Here is a 20,035-nt window from a genome sequence, read left to right as displayed (position 1 = left end):
GAGGGTTGCCAAAGGGGTCACGACCCCCACGTTGAGAACCTTTAAGGACCATAGGTTGGTTGCCTTTCAGACATGTTTTGGATCTTTGTTTTGGCAGATCTAGGCTAGTGTATTAGGATACGTTGAGCTCCACTACTGAGATCTGCCTGCATCCTACCCTGAGGGTAATATAAGCTCTTCCCACTCCTCGGTGAAATCCAGGAAGAGTGTCTGGCTCACTCTAGCCTAGCAGTCTTTTTTTTTTTCTGTTGCTTTGATGGTCCGAGGCCAAGGTCTGACTGAAACTCTAACTGGTCTAGAACTTTATAAAACTAGGATGATTGAGATCACCAGATAGCATAATCTTTCTAGAATATTCTCTACACTCTCCTGTTAGTCCTGCATGACTGCTTTCAACCCTGCAGCAGTAAGATCTGTGTGGTACAAAAACCATATATTTTAGCTTTGACTTCAAGACTGTCCTATGTAGAAGTAGAAAGTTGCTTGAGGGACAACTCCCAAGGCCTGCAGACATGGCATACCCAGAGTAGACAAAGACCATTCATCTTGAATCAAATTGCAGTTTGTTAACTTTATGTCAACGCAGAGTCACACTTGAATGCCACCCTCCAGTAAGTCTGAGATAGCTCCTACACACCCACCAGTAAGTCTGAGATAGCTCCTACACACCCACCAGTAAGTCTGAGATAGCTCCTACACATCCACCAGTAAGTCTGAGATAGCTCCTACACACCCACCAGTAAGTAAGTCTGAGATAGCTCCTACAAATGCTTGGATCCACAGTGAGATGTTTCCCAATGAGAAAAGCTTAAGAAAACATAGCACAGCCAGACAGGGTGGTACACGGCTTTAACCCCAGCATGCAGGGAGGCAGAAGCAGCTGGATCTCTGTGAGTTCAAGGCCAGCCTGGTCTACAAAGCGAGTCCAGGACAGCCAAGGCTACACAGAGAAACCTTGGCTTGAAAAAAAAAAAAAGTACAGCATTTGGAAGCCCATCTTGTCTGTTCTCAACCCTAGAATAACACATTGACAGGAATGTTCCAATTCTTCTTCAAGAAGACAAACTTTAATTTGAGCTCAAACTTTCAGCTATTGCCATCATTAGCAGATCTGCCCTATTTGGAACTACATGCTACTGGACGGTTGTTATGTTGACTCGTTGATTGGGTTTTTATCTAATTATATAAACCCAGTTATTATTAGGGAAAAGAAAATATGTAGGCCAGCCCAACTTGGCCAGATTCAAACCAGGCAATATAAGTCATACTTCAGCTTAGCTCCGAGGGAAGTGCCTGCTAAACACGCTTTGAATTTCTCATCCATTTCCTGGTTTTGTGTTTCATTGAACAAATTTTTCCAATCACCAACTTCACCTATAACACAGAAGGCAAAAAAAGATTCAGATATATGTTAGAATATTTCTTAATTTTATCTCTATTCTACCCAAATTTGCCCTTTTAAAAATACAGTATTTTACTTTGAAAGGTTAAAAATAACAACACAGTTGTGGTGGTTTGAATAAAAATGGCCCCCATAAGATCATACATTTGAGCACTTAGGGAGTGGCACTATTTGAAAGGATAAGAAGGTGTGGTCTTGCTGAAGTGGGTGTGGCCTTGTTGGAGGAAGTGGGTCACTCGGGGTAGGCTTTGAGGTTTCAGAAGCCCAAGCCAGGCCCAGTATCTCTCTTCCTGCTGCCTTTGGAACTAGATGTACAACTCTCAGCTACCGTGTCTGTCTGTGCTGCCGTGCTTCCCACCATGCTGATAATAGACTAAACCTCTAAACTATAAGCAAGTCCCAATTAAATGTTTTATTTTATAAGAGCTGCCATGAGCTGGATAATTCCAGCACTCAGGAGGCAGAGGCAGGAGAATCTCTGTGAGTTCTAGGCCAATCTGGTCTACAGAGGGCAAGTTCCAAGACAGCCAAAACTAAATAGATAGACATTGCCTCAGAAGAGAGAGAGAGAGAGAGAGAGAGAGAGAGAGAGAGAGAGAGGAGAGAGAGAGAGAGAGGGAGAGAGAAGATAGAGAGATGAAAAAAGAGAAAAAAGAGTTGCTATGGCTCTGGTCCTGGTCTTACACACACACACACACACACACACACACACACACACACACACACACACACACACAATCTTCTTGTAAGATCAACACTGCCCATTCGGCTTCTCCATTGGTGGTGTGGCAGGTGACATGCTTTCCTTACACACCTGGGGAAAGAAGACTCCATTTCAATGATCTACCCACATCCTTTCCCCAACATCTGGGATCTAAAATCGCATAATTTCCGAATTGCATTTTTTTCCTCTTCTAAAGTCTCTCAAATACCCAAACACATTTTAACAGTTAACATTTTGCTTCAGGTTTGGTTTAGATGCCAGACACTGAACATCTTTTAGAAATTTAATACTTCAGCCAGTTGTTGTTGCAAGCATCTGTCATCCCAGCACTCGGGAGGCTCAGGCAGAAAGATGATGCTTTTCAATCAGCTGGGGCCACATAGTAAGTTCCAAGTCAGCCTGAGCTACACGGTGAAACTCTGTCTCAGTAAAAGCTTAAACGCAATTTTTTTCTGACATATAATGTTATTTCTTTGGTTGGTGAGATGGCTCGGCAGGTAAATGCACCACATCAAGCCTGGAGATCTGAGTTTGATTGTGCTGGGGACCAGGTAACAGAAGAAGTGGATTGATATCTAAAAAGTGGCCATCTGACCTTCAGATGCACACCGTAACATGCACATGTGAGCCCCCATCCCACATAGATGTGCATACACACAGAGGATAAATAAATGTATGCAGAAAGTAAACTGTTTCTTTCTCTGAAATCTTTCCATGTTTCCAGTTGAAACTGCAGCCTCTGTGTTGCACAACCATTGAAACACGTGGTGATGAAATGGGCTGAATGACATGAGAAAGAGCTATGGTGCATTAAGGAAATGAAACAAGACACAGAACTGTCCCCAACATCATCAACTATGCCCAACAGAAAAAGGCTGGGAGGAAACACACCAAAAATGTACAACCTGACTCAGGTGGCAGAAATGTAAACTTTGGCTAGTGTTTTCTTCCGTGCCCTTCCATATTCTCCTGCCTTGTGGACTTTCTCCAAGAACATCAGATTGACTTCATTGGCTGTCGGAGTTTTTCTGTTCTGAATAGCACTTGATGAACATTGTATAGGAAGGGTCTGTTTCCCCCTTCCTACGGCTAATAAGTTCAGGCATAAGGATTAGTGTTCTATAACAATCTAGCTGCAGCCACGCTCCGACTCAGTCTTCCACTCATGCTGGATATCTCAGATGGGTCAGTTGGAAAAGTAACTGAAGAAAATAGACTTAGCTCAGATCCTGAAATGTGGATATGGGAAACCAAGGTCTTTGCTTTTCCCCTACATTGCAAAATTAGATCTTTTGTGGCCCTTTGTTATAAAGTTTAACCCCAACACAGCATTCCAGTCAGTACATAATCAGTTTCCAGTGGATATAGGCACTTGCCCCAAGCCTAACAACATGTGATCTAGCCCCCCAAGTCCCATCTGGTGGAAGGAGGGAACTGACTTCTTCAAATTGTCCTCTAAGCTCCTCATGCATTTCATGGAATATGCATACATACATTCACACACACACACACACACACACACACACGTATGCAGTAAAAAAAAATCTAAGCATCATTATATTTTCATTAAATGTCCAATAAAAGTAGAAAGTCCTAAAGCTATGGAATTATAAAATTTATAAGATCTTAGGATACTTTAATGAAATGAAGTAAATCATCTGTAAGTACCTACCATCAATTTTCTTCTTCTATGTTAACAACACTGTTAAGTTTGTTGATTTTGTGAATTACAATGCATTTAGCTTGAAAATGTAAAACTACATTTCCAGCTACTTCTATAGGGACAGTGGTGATGAATGAATGCCAGCAGCCACAGCGCAGGCTGGGTGGAAAGCTCTAGAAGGAGGGTGGTTAGCTAATGTGCAGGTAGCTAATGTGCAAGTCTACACAGAGAAACCCTGTCTCAAAAAGCCGAGAGAGAGAGAGAGAGAGAGAGAGAAGAAGAAGAAGAAGAAGAAGAAGAAGAAGAAGAGAAGAAGAAGAAAAAGGAAAGAAAGAAAAAGCAATAACTTGGAAAATCAATTCACAACCAAATGCATGTTTGATTAAATGGTCTTTTGCTGTTTCCTTCTTCCTACCTGGAACCTGACCTTGGAGCTGCAGCTGCTGTTTGCCATCACTGGGCACTTAGTGCAGTAAAGGACAGTGGACTGCTGCCAGTCACAGCTCTGGCCTCCCCAGGTCCTGAATTCTTATCAAGGAAGAGAAAACTAAAACCCTTCTGGCAAAGTGATTTGACTTGCCTGCTGAGTGCAAAGCCACTCCCAAGATGACATAACACCCCATAAACGAAAGCAACTTTACCTTTGCGGAACAGGAAGGGGCCAATAGCACCATGTGTCTCCTGAGAGTTGTGCTGCATTGCTTGGAAGGTGCTCTGGACTGACACGGCTTGTATTTGTTCATCAGTTAAGGAGAAGCCAAGGAACTCAGCGATCTGTTTTATTCCAACAACCAGATTCTGACAAAAAAAAAAAATTGAAAAATAAACATCTGTCAGTGGGATTTGCTGAGGCAAAGATTTTTTTTTAAAATCAGCATTCATTTATTTAAATAAATAATCTGGAGCAGTGAACCTTGTTTGAATTCTTCACTGATGTATAACTTGGGCCTAAAACTGTGCTGAGTCATCTCTCACTTTATGTTTGTTAAGTGAATAAACAATCTTTTAAAGAAAAAGCACTCTCTGTGGTGATGCACACCTTTAATCTCAGCACCTTGAAGGCAGAGGGAGGTGGATCTCTGTGAGTTCGAAGCCAGTCTGGTCTACAAAGCAAGTCCAGGGCAGTCAAGTCTACACAGAGAAACCCTGTCTCAAAAAGCCAAGAGAGAGAGAGAGAGAGAAGAGAGAGAGAGAGAGAGAGAGAGAGAGAGAGAGAAAAAAAAGGAAAGAAAGAAAAAACAATAACTTGGAAAATCAATTCACAACCAAATGCATATTTGATTAAATTAACTGAGATCTACCTATTGTTTCTTCTATCACTGACATGGACTCTCCATCACAAAGAGTAAAGAAAGCAGTTATTACTAAGCTGCAAATGTTGTATTATTTGCTAAGCAAACAAACCAAGCCTCTAAGTATAGTGGGCTCTTTCTAGTTTTGCATTATGTGTCTAGAATTTTTAAAAACCAAATACACTATTTGTTCACACAATCAGACATCCTAAGTATGTGCTCTGTGTCATAGTCTCTAATAAAGATTGCCCTTGACTACCAATGACCATAATCTCACCTCTTTTAGGTCTTCATATAATATGAGCTTAACATTTTCATCCTCAACATATTTGTTCCAATTAATTGCAAAATCAAAATAGCTCCCCCAAGAAACTAAAAAACACAGGAGAGAAAACAAACAAACAAACAACTTTGTAAGTAACTGTACATAACCAAGGAAAATAGATACATAGATACGGGTCTGTATTCCAGACAGATTGTGCATATTACAAATCTGTCACCAAGATGTGTAATATGCCTGCCTCACGATCCATTTCCATCTATGTTTTACTTTCTTGAACATTTCCCACTAATATTACAACTGAGCTAGTTGTGAAATGATCAATCTGGTCAGATTTATAAGACATTCATTAGAATGGGGGAACAAGCTATTTCAAACATAGTGCGTACATATGCCTGAGGTTTTGTTTTGTTTTCTTTTGTTTCTGTTGCTGTGAAAAAACATTTTGCCCAAAGCAACTTCAGCTAAAAAAGATTTTCTTTCAGTTTACAATTCAATATTGTGGTCCATTGTGGCAGGGAAGTCACAGTGGCTGTAGCTCCAGATGGCCGATCACGTGGCATCCACAGTATTCATCTGCCACTAGAAGTTGGACTTAAGAATTTTGCAATAGGGAGTCCCAGCATCTATCCCAACCCCCCCTCCCCCACTAAATGAAGACTCTCAGATGACATCCTTATTGGGCTAGTGTCCAATTATAAGTCAGTATATACCATGTGTATCTTTCTGGGTCTGGGTTGCCCCCTATTTGACCACCTTCCCTTGGTGGGGAGGCCTGGTGGCCCTCATAGGAAGGGTAAGCAGTCTACCAGGATGAGACCTGATAGGCTGTGATCATATGGTGGGGGAGGAGGTCCCCTTCTGTCACAGGTCTAGGGGAGGGGAATAGGGTGAAAGAGGGAGGGAGGGGGGAACAGGAAGATACAAGTGAGGGGATAACAATTGAGATGCAATCTGAATAAATTATGTAAAGAAAAAAAGAATTTTGCAAGGAAGAAATCCTGTCCAAGTTATTACTGCCACATCTTATTGCCAATCAACTAATCAAATACAAAGAATGGATGCAGCCAATGGGGAAGGCTCTTTAATTTATCCCACAGATAACAAACACCATCATTGACTATTCTCTTATATTTTACATGTATGGAGCGGTGTTATGGGTTTGCCCTACCTGGCCCCACATGGTCTCCATGAAGTGTTTCTAGACAACAGAAGTGCGCTTAATGGTCCTTCGCACGCATCTCCTGTCATCTTGGTGTTATGACTCGATCCGCTAGGGAGCCACTGTTGTATGTAGTGCCCATGGAAGTGGCATGCTGTGGCATTTGCTATATCAAACACCTTTTAAAGTGGCCATTACAAATTGTGGTATAGAGATTCAACATGGAATATTAAAATAGAGATGCTACCTTCTAAAGTGAACCTGAGAGGCACCATGCTAACTAAATTAAGGCAGAAGACAAAACTCTGTTTGGTCGCATCTACCTTTTTAAAGGTTGAATAATCCAGAAGGCATGGTGTCTTTCAGATGAGGGTGAGGAAGCAAGGGGGTAAAGGTAAGTTCTGGGTCTATGTTCCATGTGAGCTTGGAACAGTGAAGTGTGAATAAGTCTAATGATCTAATATACAGCTTAAAGTCTGCAGTTATAAATACTGTACTGTACAATGAAATATAGCAAATGTATGTGATTTTTCTCTACATGCAGAAAAGAAGCTGTGTGGTATGCTGGATGGATATGCTTGACTTCGGTCATCATTTCACTATGCGTGTGTGTAGCAAAACTGGTGTCCATCTTAAGTACAATGATTAAAAAAAAAATAGATTTAGAGAAGTGGTTCTGTTGTGGGAAAACACTTTTCCTGCGGAGACGCAACTCACACATCTACTCATCCCAAATAGAGATGCTACAACAGACCCAAGTGCGGAGACACCAAAGTCCAACTAGTGAACCAATGAGTTTTACTGGGGTTACTTACAGAGGCAGAAATGCCTCAGAGACAGCTGCATGACCAAGGCCTGTGGGTGACAGCGCACTAAGGCCGGGAAACCTGGAGCCTACCACACGGTCCGCAGGCAGCTCAACAGGTTAGAGCAGCCTCTTTTCAAGTGACTCTGCACTAAACCTCTTCCAAGAAGCTCAGCTACTTTCTGCTTCTTCCAGGCCGCTGGTCTGGTCTCAGGGTCCCTCTGAGAGGGAGTCTTAGTTTTTATTATTTTAATATCCAAGGAAAGTGTTATACAACATGTTCTCTTGAGGAGAACAGACAATATTGTCTCCCCTAGGGTCATTTAGCCACTATTAAAAGGAGATACTTGCCGACCTCTGGCTCCTGGACCCTTGGACATAGCCTCACTGCCATGTGCACAAGTTGGGTAATTAGCAATTGGCAGAACATATTTGCTAGTGTTCTCAGCTATACAGGAGCCCCTTACTCTGCCTGGTTATGAGTCTTAAGGGAAAGCATGCCTAGACAACACCCAGCGTAACATCTGGAGACGCAGTAACAGATAGAAATTCATAGTTATCATTTCAGCATAAAGGGAGGAAAGGCTCCCAAGGCCCCATAGCTCCCTGAGAGACTGAGCAGTGAAAGATGGTGGCGAGGTGGGTGTGAGCAGCGCTTTCTTCTATGGTGTAACAACCCGCGCTCCAGCTGTTTCCCAGTGTCAATAAGAAAAGGAGTGGGGACAAAACAAGATAACGGGGAGAGAGAAGGCTAAAATTATATACAATTATCAAAGAACAAAAGCATAATTTAAAATAGTAGCTATTGATAGTTAGAGATATGATGTTTATGGAGTCTAACAAAAATGTCTTAGGTGTGCTTACACAAGTTTATTGACGTTTCTTTTTCATCTTTCCTGAGTGTGTTTTTTTTGTTTTGTTTTGTTTTGTTTTTTGTTGTTGTTGTTTTTTTTGACACTGTGATAGAATGACTTAAGGGAAACTAACTAGAAATACTTTTCTACATCACTCTTAAAAACATCTTGGTTCTGAATCTGTTCTATGACCACTCAGTTTTCATAGTCAACAAATGAATTCCAGAGCTGTGGATCTCAACCTGTGGGTCATGGTCCATTCCGCAGGAGTTGTCTAAGACCATCGGAAACACAGATATTTACATTACGACTCACAACAGTAGCGGAATTACAGTTGTGAAGTAGCAACAAAAATAGATAATTTTGTGGCTGGAGAGATGGCTCAGAGGTTAAGAGTACTGGTTGTTCTTCCAAGGGTCCTGAGTTTAATTCCGAGCAACTACACGAGGGCTCATCTATAATGAGACCTGGTGCTGTCTTCTGGCCTGTAGGCATATACCTTGGAAGAATTTTGTATACATAATAAATAAATAAATAATTAAAAATAGTTTTATGGTTGGGGGTCACCACAACATGAGAAGCTGTATTAAGGGGTCACAGCATTAAGAAGACTGAGAACCACTGCCTTAGAGTATCTATGAAACCAAAGATGCATTGCAGTAGCTTGATGCATGGAATTGGTCCTAATGCTGTAAAACTTCATTAAAATGCAACCTTTTGGTTCCGAGATCTTCCTAAATCTTATTTCTTTACATTTTCACATTTATGTGTTTGCCTGTTAAAGGAAAACCTTTTTTATTAACAGTCATACCTTGTCCCTTTATAAATTGTCTGAAGAATTCATCCCAAGAGGCGTAGCTTGGAATATCAGGGACATCATTATGAAAATGAAAAAAAGACACTGCTGTATCTTTAGGGTTTCGAAATATCAGCAATATCTAGAGAGTAAAAACAAAGTTAATTTATGTAGCTTGGTATTTTGCACTTTGGAAAAGAGAAATGGTGAACAATGCCATAATTGTGACCGAAGAGTGACACTGCAGAGGACCTTTGCCAATAATGAGTTTATACCATAAAAAGGCAGATGTAGAAGATACTAAAAGGCAAAACAATAATTTCACTATCAGAATCTCAGAGGATGATTTGAAAAGTAAACCTCCAAATAAAGCGCACCCCACCCCCACCCCCACAGCAAACCAGACCTCTCATTCCCCGCTCTCTCTTCTCCAGTGACCTCTAGTGGCCTTTGAGTAAAACGTGTGAAATGAGCACTGTAAACAGCAAACTGAATCCCCAGAGAACCAAGGGATTGTGGGAGATTAGGTATGCATTCAGGACTTCAAACAAGCCCAAGATAGAAGTGAGCCTGCTCCTTGCTTCAAACCTAAGACACAACTGAGCGTGCGGCTGAGCTTTCCGTGCCCAAGCAGCAGAAGCCCGATTAGGCTGAACAGGCAGAAGTCACGTGACCTTCTGAAAAGGCAGAGATGCTTCCCCTGGGAAGTTTCTTGACTGAATAAATAGGTTTGAGGTCCTTGTAAGAGCAAGCTGAAACCAGCAGAGGGCACCACGAGCTTTCTGGTCAGGTCATCGCGGAGGCTGCTTCTCGGGTGCTTTTGGATGGTTTCCAGAGCTTTTGGGGCTTGGTTTTCTGTGAAACTTAAATGGCTGCAAGCTGAATGCAGTAGAAGCGTGGGTCCTCAGATGCAAAGAGCGGTAACTAACTCATGGGAACACACCCAGAGGTTTTTAAGCTGGGGTGGGAGACGGGTCATGACTAACAACAGAGCGGCTGGGGAGGGCAGAGCTCCTGGTTTTATTTCATCAGATTATGTAGTTATGTGCGAGGCATCATCAGAGCCACCTTATGATGTCTCGAATACAAAGGGAGAGAAAAATAAATGGTTTCTTAGCATCTTTTAAGTTGTAACTGGGTATCTACTAAAATGGTAAATAAGGCTAATGCTAAGGCATCTGAAATTCCCCCTTGAGGCAGTGCTGGGCTTGGGAATATCTTACTTTCATGGCTCTTTTGAGAAGCCCACCATCATACTCTTGAGAGTGCTTTTATTTCTACTAAAAGATCTTGTTGCTGCTGCTGTTGTTTAAGACAGCGCTCCACTGCTGCCTGGCCTGGAACTTGCTATGTCCACCACGCCTGCCCCTGTCTCCTGTGTGCTGAGGTTAAAGACATGTGCCACCATACTAAAATATCTCCGGTAACATCTCCTACTCGGCTTCGTATGACCAATCCTAAAACACTTTACTGCATCAAAGTCACAAATCCTGCTTAGGCCCCTACAAGATGGAAGTCTCAGGCTGCCGGCGGTGTCAGGATGGTGCAGCGTCTCCATCCCTTGACTGCTGGCTTAACACCACAGAGGTGCTTGGGCATTATGGAACTGTCCACAGTCGCAAAGACACGAAGCCAGCCTGGTGGACCATCGACAGGTGAATGGATGTAGGGAATGTGGTTCTGGTACATAATGGAATTTCATTCAGCTGTAATGAAAACTGAAACCGTTGTCATTTGCAGGAAAATAGGTGCAACTGGAAAGCATAGTAAGCAAAATAAGCCAGATTCATATATATAGCACATGCTTTCTCACATGTATTCAGAATCTAAAACTCTGTCTGTCTCTCTGTCTCTGTCTCTGTCTCTGTCTCTCTCTCTCTGTCTCTCTCTCTCTCTCTCTCTCTCTCTCTCTCTCACTCTGTGTGTGTGTGTGTGTGTGTGTGTGTATGTGTTTAGATGATTAAAGTAGCCTGGGGACCATGTAAAGGAACAAGCGATCTCAAGGGAAGGAGGGAGGAGGAGGACAGAAGGACTACGTGTGGTGTGAAGGCGGGGGGGGGGGGGGACCACAGAGTAGGGGTACAGGGGCGGGAGAAATGGGGAAAATGGTGACTCAGAGCTAAGGGTGACTTAAGCCTCCTGCCTCAGCATCCCGTGTGCAGGGGCTGCGGCACGCCTCGCCACTCCTGGTGCAAGGTGTCTAAGCAAATGGAAAGCAGAGTCAAGGCGGACAACAATTTGTCTGGTAACATAAAGATGACTATTATATGTGAAAGTCAGAAGTAATATGGTTGCAGATGTCACCAGGAAAAAAATGTTTATTGTATGCGACTGTGTTCTTTTGAAGCAGTGAGATTCTAAAATCTATCAATTGTAAAAACCAATGATAATAAACTGCACATTTCCTCCTACCTATGTTTTCTCTATGTTGAATTGTATTTGACTTGAATGTAGCCATAGCAAGACAGCTGAAGGAAGAAACGACAGAAAACAAACAAACAAAAAAAAAAAAAAAAACCCACATCTCTCATTTCACATAGTTACATTCCATGATTACCAGCAAACTCACCCCATCAGAAGCCAACAGCTATGGGGCTGAACGTGAAGCTCAGCGCCAGAGCTCTTGCTTAGCACTGCTAAAAAGTGAGGTCAAAACAAGCGAACGAAATGCCAGACTGTATGTATACATAAGTGTTTCATTCAGCACATACGTGGTACACATGCAAACACACAGGAAAAATACTCCTACACATACAAAATAAAAGTAAAAAATTTATGTGCTTCAAATTCACTCACCTTGGCTTTGTTCTTGAAGACAGACAGAGGCAGCTTGTCATAGTGGAGGTGAGTTGTCAAAATCCTTGGTGATGGGAACAGTTTCATTCTCTACAAAGTGTGCACAATGTGGTTAGTGTGTATAGGTGTGTGAGAGATTGTGTGTGTGTTGTGTGTGTTTGTAATTGTGTACTGAGGGAGTGCATCTAAGAGTATGTATGAGAGAACATATGTGTTGGAGAGTGTGTCTGGGCGGTTGTTTGTAAGAGAGTGTGTGTGAGAATATACATTTAAAATGTGTGTTTGAGAAAGTATGTCTGACAGTGTGTGTGAGTGTGTGTAGATGTGTGTGTGTGTTCAGTCATTAAAGGCATAGTATCTAAGTGGTGGCTCCAAGCACTCCGTAATTACTTTCTCTTTCCTACATTTGTTTTCATGAAGATCAGGAACAAATCACTAATCTCACCTAACAAATCTCACCTAAATAGTTTTACCATCTCCTGCTTTCCACAATCAATCCTTGTCACTTTTTAAACAAGCATTTGTAACAATCATATCAAGTTCAGAACTCACACTTCACTGTTTTATTTATTCATATCTCTTCTATATGAAGGCCTTTAATAGAAATATTTGAGTCTGACAAGGTTCCTAAAAATCCATTTCTAACAGATAGATCTATTTTTAAACTTTTCTTGGTGTTTGTGTGCACTCCCATGTAGCATATGTAGATATGTGAATGTGGACTGTGTATGTTTGTATGTTGTGTGTGCTTGTGCGTGCTCTCCTGGAAGCCTGAGGAAGACACTGGGTGGCCTGTCATATCACTGCTCACACAGTATTCTTTTGAAGCAGTCTCTGAACATGAAGCTACGTTGACACCCAGAAAGACTGAGTAACTCTCCTGTCTCCATCCCCTACAGCAATGGCATTATAGGACACCTGGCTTTTTATGTAGGCACTGAGATCTAAACTTGGCCCTTATGTTTGCACAGCAAGTGCTCTTAGCCACTGACACATCTTTGTAGCCTCTAGACATATATTTTCTTTTTATGTTTTTTTCAAGACAGGGGTTTTCTATGTAGCTCTGACTGTTTTGGGACTCATTCTGTAGACCAGGCTGGCCTACTCAGAGATCCACCCTCCTCTGCCTCCCTAGTGTGGGGATTAAAGGTGTACCATACAATTAAATATAGCCTTTAATCCCAGCACTCGGGAGGCAGAGACAGGCGGATCGCTGTGAGTTCGAGGCCAGCCTGGTCTACAAAGTGAGTCCAGGATGGCCAAGGCTACACAGAGAAACCCTGTCTCGAAAACCACCCCCCCCAAAAAAAAAATCCCAACAGAATCTGAAGGCTCGTGTTACCTAAATATCTGAGTTTATTTATGAAATGTTTGTTCATTTGAGGAATATAGAATAATTGGTTATTTTTCTGTTATCTATTTCTACTGATAACTGAAAAGAACAAAGTTTTATGGCTACCTGTGGGCGTAGTGGTGTGTACACCTATAATCAGCTCCAGGAAGCGTGAGGTTGAAGGGACACACATTTAAATGAGCCTAGAAAAGTAGTGAATTCCAGGTCACAGGAGACCCTGTCTGAAGAACAATAAATAGATGCTCTTCAGTGGCGAAGGGTTTTTAGCTTAGAGTCAGCCCTTTATAATCGTTATTCAGTGGTCTCGTGAATATAGAATATAGACCACTCGAAACTTCAACTCCAGTGATAAAATAATATTTAGGAATTTCTAGTTAAGTTTGGAGTATGGAGACTTCGACTCAAACAAGAGAACAAAGTCAGGCCTGGTGGCGCACACTTTGAATCCCAGCACTCTGGGAGGCAGAGGCAGGCAGATCACTGTGAGTTCGAGGCCAGCCTGGTCTACAAAGCAATTCCAGGACAGCCAAGGCTAGATAGAGAAGACCCAAACCAAACCAAGCCAAAACAAAACAAAACAAAAAACCAAACAAACACACACACACACACACACACACACACACACACACACACACACACACACACACACACACACACACAAAGAAAGAAAGAAAGAAAGAAAGAAAAGAAAAGAAAGAAAAAAGAAAAATCAAGACGTTCTGAGATTAAAAAAAGGAGCACTGTGTCCAAGTGTTGATCCCTGCTGATAATGGCTGGGTCACACTAAACGGGTCTGTGTTGGGGTTTGAAATAGCTTAGCTTCATCCATTCACAACAGCCTTTTCAGGCAGATATCAGAGCCTCCGTTTTAGAGATTAGGGTTAGCCTTTGAGGTTTCAGACGCTTTGTACAACAGCAAATAGGTGGTCATTTACAGATTAAGTGATGGTGTACTGTTCATCCTACACTGTATGGCCGCAAGTCACATGGTGACTCACACAGAGTGACAAAGTTACTACAAGGATTAGAGGCACAGCCAAGAGGAAAGTGAAAGCAATTGTCTCAGAACTAGATAGACAACACGTTATTCAAACAAATGAGTGGTGTAGCCAAAGTGTAAGCAGTATTAAAGCTGACTGACTGGACAGAGGACGTCTTCAGACTATGTGTATCGTCTGTATGTGTCCTACTGGGAAGTTTTCTGTAAATGGAATCACTATTAATTCAAACCTGCCTTCTCACTGACTTCTGTTTAAAAATAAAAGGCACACTGCATTTTAAAAGGAGCCATAGGCAACTTTAGAATATTTGCTAAAGTGGAGTTGGAGAAATGGTTCAGAGGTTAAATCAACTTCCTATTCACAGTTGGCACTAAGATCAGAAAGGGAAGGTTCTAACAATAGCCGGGGCAACACTTGGCTTTCCGGTCAGACTAGCGCAGCTGAAGAAGCAGAAAGCCCTCGCTGGGGTGTTAATCCCGCCGGGTGAGAATAGGACCACTACCACAATTTTGAACTAAATAAAAAGTAAGCTTTAGTCAAATACTGGCCAGTTTGATGGACGCTGGCAGGTCCGTTTCAGGGTTCCCAGAAAATGACAAGCAGTCACAATTTGCAGAGGCTTATAAAGACAAACTTATAAGGCTATGCATTTCTCATCAGATCCAGTCAGGGGCAAGCACACACCCTGACGTATTCCCTGTCTGTGTATCTCCCACCTACATGTGGTCAAACACATCCGGTGCAGTTGGGTCAACCAAACCTGTCTAAGGAAGTGGTTTATTATCTTACGTAAGCAACGAGAGCCTCCAGCCTGTCAGGAAGCATCTGCCCTTAGGCAAGGCCTACAGATTAGAGGCATTAATTAAACGTAAAATTAAAACTTAAAACATTAACCTTGGACCTCACATGAGAGAACCTATCCTCTGGCACTATCAATGTTACTCTGCTGTGCTTGTAGACGGGAGCCTAGCATAACTCCTCTGAGAGACCTCACCCAGCAGCTGATGGAAACAGATGCAGAGACCCACAGCCAAAACATTAGATAGAGCTCAAGGAGTCCTAGGGAAGAGTTGGGGGTTCGATTGAGGGAGCCAGAGGGTCAAGGACTCCACAAGAACCACAGAGTCAACTAACTTGAGGGGGACTGAACAACCAAAAAATAAAAAATAAAAAAATAAACACTGGTCCTAGGTCCCTACACATATGTGGCAGATGCACAGCTTGGCCTGCATGTGTGTCCCCCAGCAACCGGAGCAGGGCCCTCTCTGACTCTGATGTCTGCCATTCTCTTAAGCTGGACTGCCTTCTCTGGCAGGGGGAGAGGATGCGCCTAGTCCTTCAGCAACTCAATGTGCCAAGCGGGTTGGTACCCATGGGGGACTTCCCCTTCTCTGAGGAGAGGAAGAGGGGAGAATTGAGGGGAAAGTGTGTTGAGGGAGGGACTGGAAGGCGAGGAGGCGGCCGCAATCAGGATTTAAAGTGAATGAATGAATGAACGAACAAATGAATAAACAAATGGAGGGGGAAAAGGTAAGGAAATTTAAAATGCCTTAGTAGTGAAAAACTGCAGATTCTGTCTAGCATCTTACCCAGGATTGTATCCTACCCAAGCTATAGTCTTCATTTTCTGGGTATTCTCAGATTACTTGCCCCCCATGTTGAAAAATGCTCTGTAAATGCTTATTAAGTTTTTCAGAGCTCAAATCAGAAAGCTGGGATTCAAATTTTGGCCCTGCCATTTATTATCTCCTTGATCTCAGGCAAGGCTGGCAGTTTCGTCTTCTGGGGAATAGTGATAAGGTTATTTTGCGAGAAAATGAGATGATACGAGAAAAGGACCAAGGATGTGGCAAGCAAGCAGTCACTAGTCATCGGTGATCACTCTTCGCATTGCTTTAATACTTTCTGAACTCAGAAGTGAAGGCCCCACGGTGGACGACATCTCCTGTGACCACTTGCTGTAAGTTGAAAAGCTGTACTAACCTGATATTTTTCTGCATCACCACACTCAAGGACTGGAAATTCTGGACATGTGTATTTTTTTTTAGAAACGGCAAATATCAATTCACTGACAATGTGGAGAATCCAGTTTGACCCTGTAAGGAAACAAAACTCATTAAGGAGTCTTATTAACAAAGACATATCACCTTAGCATATAGATGTGGAGGAAACTAAATTCTCAGCTATCCCATGGTGTGTACATTCACTTCTTTAGAGGTGGAAAGAAATAATTTTGGAGAGAAGAGCATTTATGATTGCCTGGCATGGTGGTGCATGCCTTTAATTCCAGCACTCGGGAGGCAGAGGCAGGCAGATCTCTGTGAGTTAAAGGCCAGCCTGGTCTACAAAGTGAGTTCCAGGACAGCCAAGGCTAACACAGAGAAACCCTGACTCAAAAAACAAACAAACAAACAAACAAACAAGAGCATTTGTGTATGTTAACATGGAATTTAATGTATTTAAAATTCAAACCGTGTCCTCTTCCCTTTCCCTCGCTCACTCCCTTCCACTCTTTCCTTCTATTTGAGTCAACATCTTGCAATTCAGGCTTCTAACCCATGAACTCCCTGCCTCAGCCTCCTGAGTAATGAGATTCCAGATGCTTGCCACCAAGTCAGCCTCAGATGTCTCCTTGACATGATTGAACACGTTCCTTGAAGAAGAATATTATGCCATAAAAATATCGGGTTAACGTATTTTACCCTGAATTAAATGACAGGAGTGTACAATCTTGATTTTTATGAAAGCCCAGCATTGAATAAGAGGAAGCAACATGTTCAGTGAAATGGGCTTTAATAAGCGACAGCAGAAAGAATCAAAGTGCATGCTGTGGGTGCGTGGAATAGCTCACAGCAGTAACCCATGCACGCTAGAGCCGGAGCAGAAGATAGTAAGTTCTAGGCCAGCCTGGACCTCAATTTAAACAAACAAACAAAAACACAAGTAAAAAAGTAGACAATGTGGAATAGAGTAAGTTAGATTCTAAATCTTCATCCTCTACTGATGATGGCCCTTAAACACCGATTTGACGTTAGAGTCTGGAAAGGAAAGGGGGAAAAAAAAAAAGCCACCTCATGGAAATCATTATGTAAGTGACAGAAATGGCATGTTTCTTTTGTCTGTCAAAAATATTCACATTTTGTTATCCTGGCCCTGCCGTGCCTCTCTCATCACTCATCATCTGCCATGACCTCTGCACCTCAACCTCCTCCCCCAGAATGCTGACTCCTCGCCCTGTTTCAGTTGTTGGCTTTATAAGCCGCGTGCTTTGCTGTCTTGCGCCCCTCCTTGCTGATTTTCAGTGAGTTCCATGTGGGGGATGAGCCTCCTTCCTCCCCCTTCACCTTGCACCCTCCCCTACGTACCACACTTCGGGTAGGACGCCAGCACGATGTCATCGCTTCTGGCTTCAAAGGCCTTTAAAGCTTGGAAAGTCTCTGAAGTGCACATGGTAGTCGGGTACGGAATCCCCTCGTAGGTGAAAAATAAGTGGGGAAGTGCCGTTTCTTTTGATTTTCCTAAAGCGTCATCGATGTACTCAATGAACTTGGACTTCTCAGCCATGCTGGCTCCCTGCTAACGATGCTGCTCCGAGTCACCCAGCTGCAGTGACTATGTTAAATAGTCTTTCTCAGTCACATAGAAAACAATCATCAGCCTCTCATCCTGTTTGAATATCCTTCCTGCTCTGACAAAAGGTGGCCCGCAGGTGCAGGCGGGCTTGGGATCAGGACTGTTACCCTAGAGCCTTAGTTTATTACCGGTTAGGCATCCCACCCAGTGAAAAGAACAAAATCTCCTAACAGAAGATTAGCAGACACCAAATATCCAACTAACAGATATTTAATAAAACTAGGCCTTCAGTTTTCCTATGAGAAATTCTCCAAGATTTCTGGTTTCCTTTTGATTGGCAGTTTTCCAAACACAATTTGGAAAGTGTCCAGTTAGTGTGACCATTAAAATCACAGGGTAATTTAGTTAAGTGGTTAAAGCACCAATTTAGGGACATTCCTGGATATCTGGCTCTGTTTTGTTATTTATTAACTGAAAAGATTTGATAAATCTTGGTTTTACCCATTTAGCAATACAGCTACGGCTCATAGAGGCAGCTAGTTTGTGGAAAGGAGGACTCAGTGCCGGCCAGTCTCCCACCTTCCGAGTTGGGCTCCCTGCAGGTCAAGGACTCTAGACTGCTATGGTCTGATGCTCACGCTCCCCAGAGTCTCCCCAGCACTGCCTTTCCTCTTGGAACAAGTAGGGGCCTACAGCTACTGCCTCCCTCATAGCATGGGGGGCCCTGGGGTTCATGGAAAGTGAAATTAAGATGTGTGCCGGTCCTCTATCTAGATCTTGTCAGTAAGAGAGAAAGTTGCCAATTCTTTGATAGACCCTGTCTCAGGATTTTAAAGATCTTTTTCCAGCACACATTTATTGTATTGTAATTAACTGACAAAGAAAAATGTCACAAAGGTGTTGTAAGGAGACCACTCAAACCTGGCCCAGGCCCTGACTCTGTCGTCTCAGTATACCTGTACAGTCAGGACACACTCTTTCACAGCCAGTCTGGAGCAGACAGCTGCCCCTGACGAGAGACTTAACCTAGAATTTGCACCTTCACTACTAATTATGTGTTTATGCTGAAGGGGTCATCAGAGCAGATCATCTTCTTCTTCTTCTTCTTCTTCTTCTTCTTCTTCTTCTTCTTCTTCTTCTTCTTCTTCTTCTTCTTCTTCTTCTTCTCCTCCTCCTCCTCCTCCTCCTCCTCCTCCTCCTCCTCCTCCTCCTCTCTCCTCCCTCCTCCTCCCTCCTCCTCCTCCCCCCTCCTCCTCCTCCTCTTCCTCCTTCTTCTGTTTGAAGAAATTTGCGAGCCTGCCATCACTTCAGCCCTTCACTGAAACCCTTCCAGGCCTTAATCTCACCCTGGTCCTGGGGCACAATCTAGAAACCCATGTCAGAAAAGCAAGGACAGCAAGGTTGCTGTTCTGATGGCTCCCTGAATCTCCCATAGATGCTGTCAGACCTTGAGAGCTCAACTATTGCTATCCACATTGAAGCCCCCAGTGATGAAGTGACTCCACGAGTGTCCAACAGCAGGCCCACGGGCACACTAGCTGCAGTGGTTGACATCGGGGTCATGAAACCCAACTACCTGAATGCAATGGCTGGTGAGCCAACTGCAGATGGTGCCGCTGCTGCTGGTGGCTGAGCTGCAAGTGCTGGCCTGCTCAAAGTGCTCCTCTGAGGGGCTCAACTGCCTGGAGGGGCCATGCAAAAAATGTGGCATTTGTTTTCATGTGTCATTCTAAGTGAGTCTCCATTCCTTGCCAAGATATACCTAAGGTTGGTTTAGGAAAATGATTGGACAGCTCACAAGCTCCTAACACCCCTGACTTCTGACACAGACAGACAGACAGACAGACAGACAGACAGACAGATCCCAAAAATCTAAACACACACACACACACACACACACACACACACACACACACACACGCACCCCAAAACCCAGTATGCTAGCTGAAACCACGGCTTCTTGTCTTCCTTCTGGTTTGTGCTGATGATAAGCGTTGAGTCTGTATTGGATAAGTGTCCTGTGTCCCCCACAGCTGCCCTCATTTCAGTAGCTTCCTTCTTTGTATCCCAGGGGCCTCTTCTGGCCACAAGCAGCTTTGCTGTGTGTGGGCGTGCCGTTTCTCTTCCCTTCCTAAGGGTAAATTCAAGCTGGAAGGTGTCTGTCAAGTGTGTTGATAGCCTGGGGAGCAACCCCAGCATTGAAAGCTATTACCGTAGGAGACCTATTTTCAATATCTCTTTAGTTTTAGGCAGTCTGCTGGACAGATATGATCTAAGCTAGTCTTGCGGTTTTTGCAGCCATGTGCCCTGAGTTACTTGCCATATTGGTCCTA

General features: G+C 43.1%; 1 protein-coding gene across 1 annotated transcript; it reads right to left on the bottom strand.

The window, feature by feature from the left end:
* Positions 1-1,243: 1,243 nt before the first annotated feature.
* Sult6b1 (sulfotransferase family 6B member 1) lies at positions 1,244-17,693 on the bottom strand. The gene is made up of 7 exons (XM_051153504.1): positions 17,495-17,693; positions 16,113-16,225; positions 11,775-11,864; positions 8,994-9,120; positions 5,359-5,453; positions 4,431-4,587; positions 1,244-1,374 (listed from the first exon to the last, which is right to left on the bottom strand). Exons 1-7 carry the CDS (start codon positions 17,691-17,693, stop codon positions 1,244-1,246), a joined length of 912 nt encoding a protein of 303 aa, XP_051009461.1.
* Between the last annotated feature and the right edge of the window lie 2,342 nt (positions 17,694-20,035).

Source organism: Acomys russatus, chromosome 1 (assembly GCF_903995435.1).
Source record: "Acomys russatus chromosome 1, mAcoRus1.1, whole genome shotgun sequence".
Lineage (NCBI taxonomy): Eukaryota > Metazoa > Chordata > Mammalia > Rodentia > Muridae > Acomys > Acomys russatus.
Note: the sequence above shows the minus strand (reverse complement) of the source record. Positions and strands in the feature narration are given on the sequence as shown.

Coding starts and splice junctions, on each gene's coding strand:
- Sult6b1 (XM_051153504.1), bottom strand. CDS start 17,693: ATGGCTGAGAAGTCCAAGTTCATTGAGTACATCGATGACGCTTTAGGA. Junction 9,121..11,774: donor TCTTCAAGAACAAAGCCAAG/GTGAGTGAATTT, acceptor TTTACTCTCTAG/ATATTGCTGATATTTCGAAA. Junction 1,375..4,430: donor CCCCTTCCTGTTCCGCAAAG/GTAAAGTTGCTT, acceptor TCTGTGTTATAG/GTGAAGTTGGTGATTGGAAA.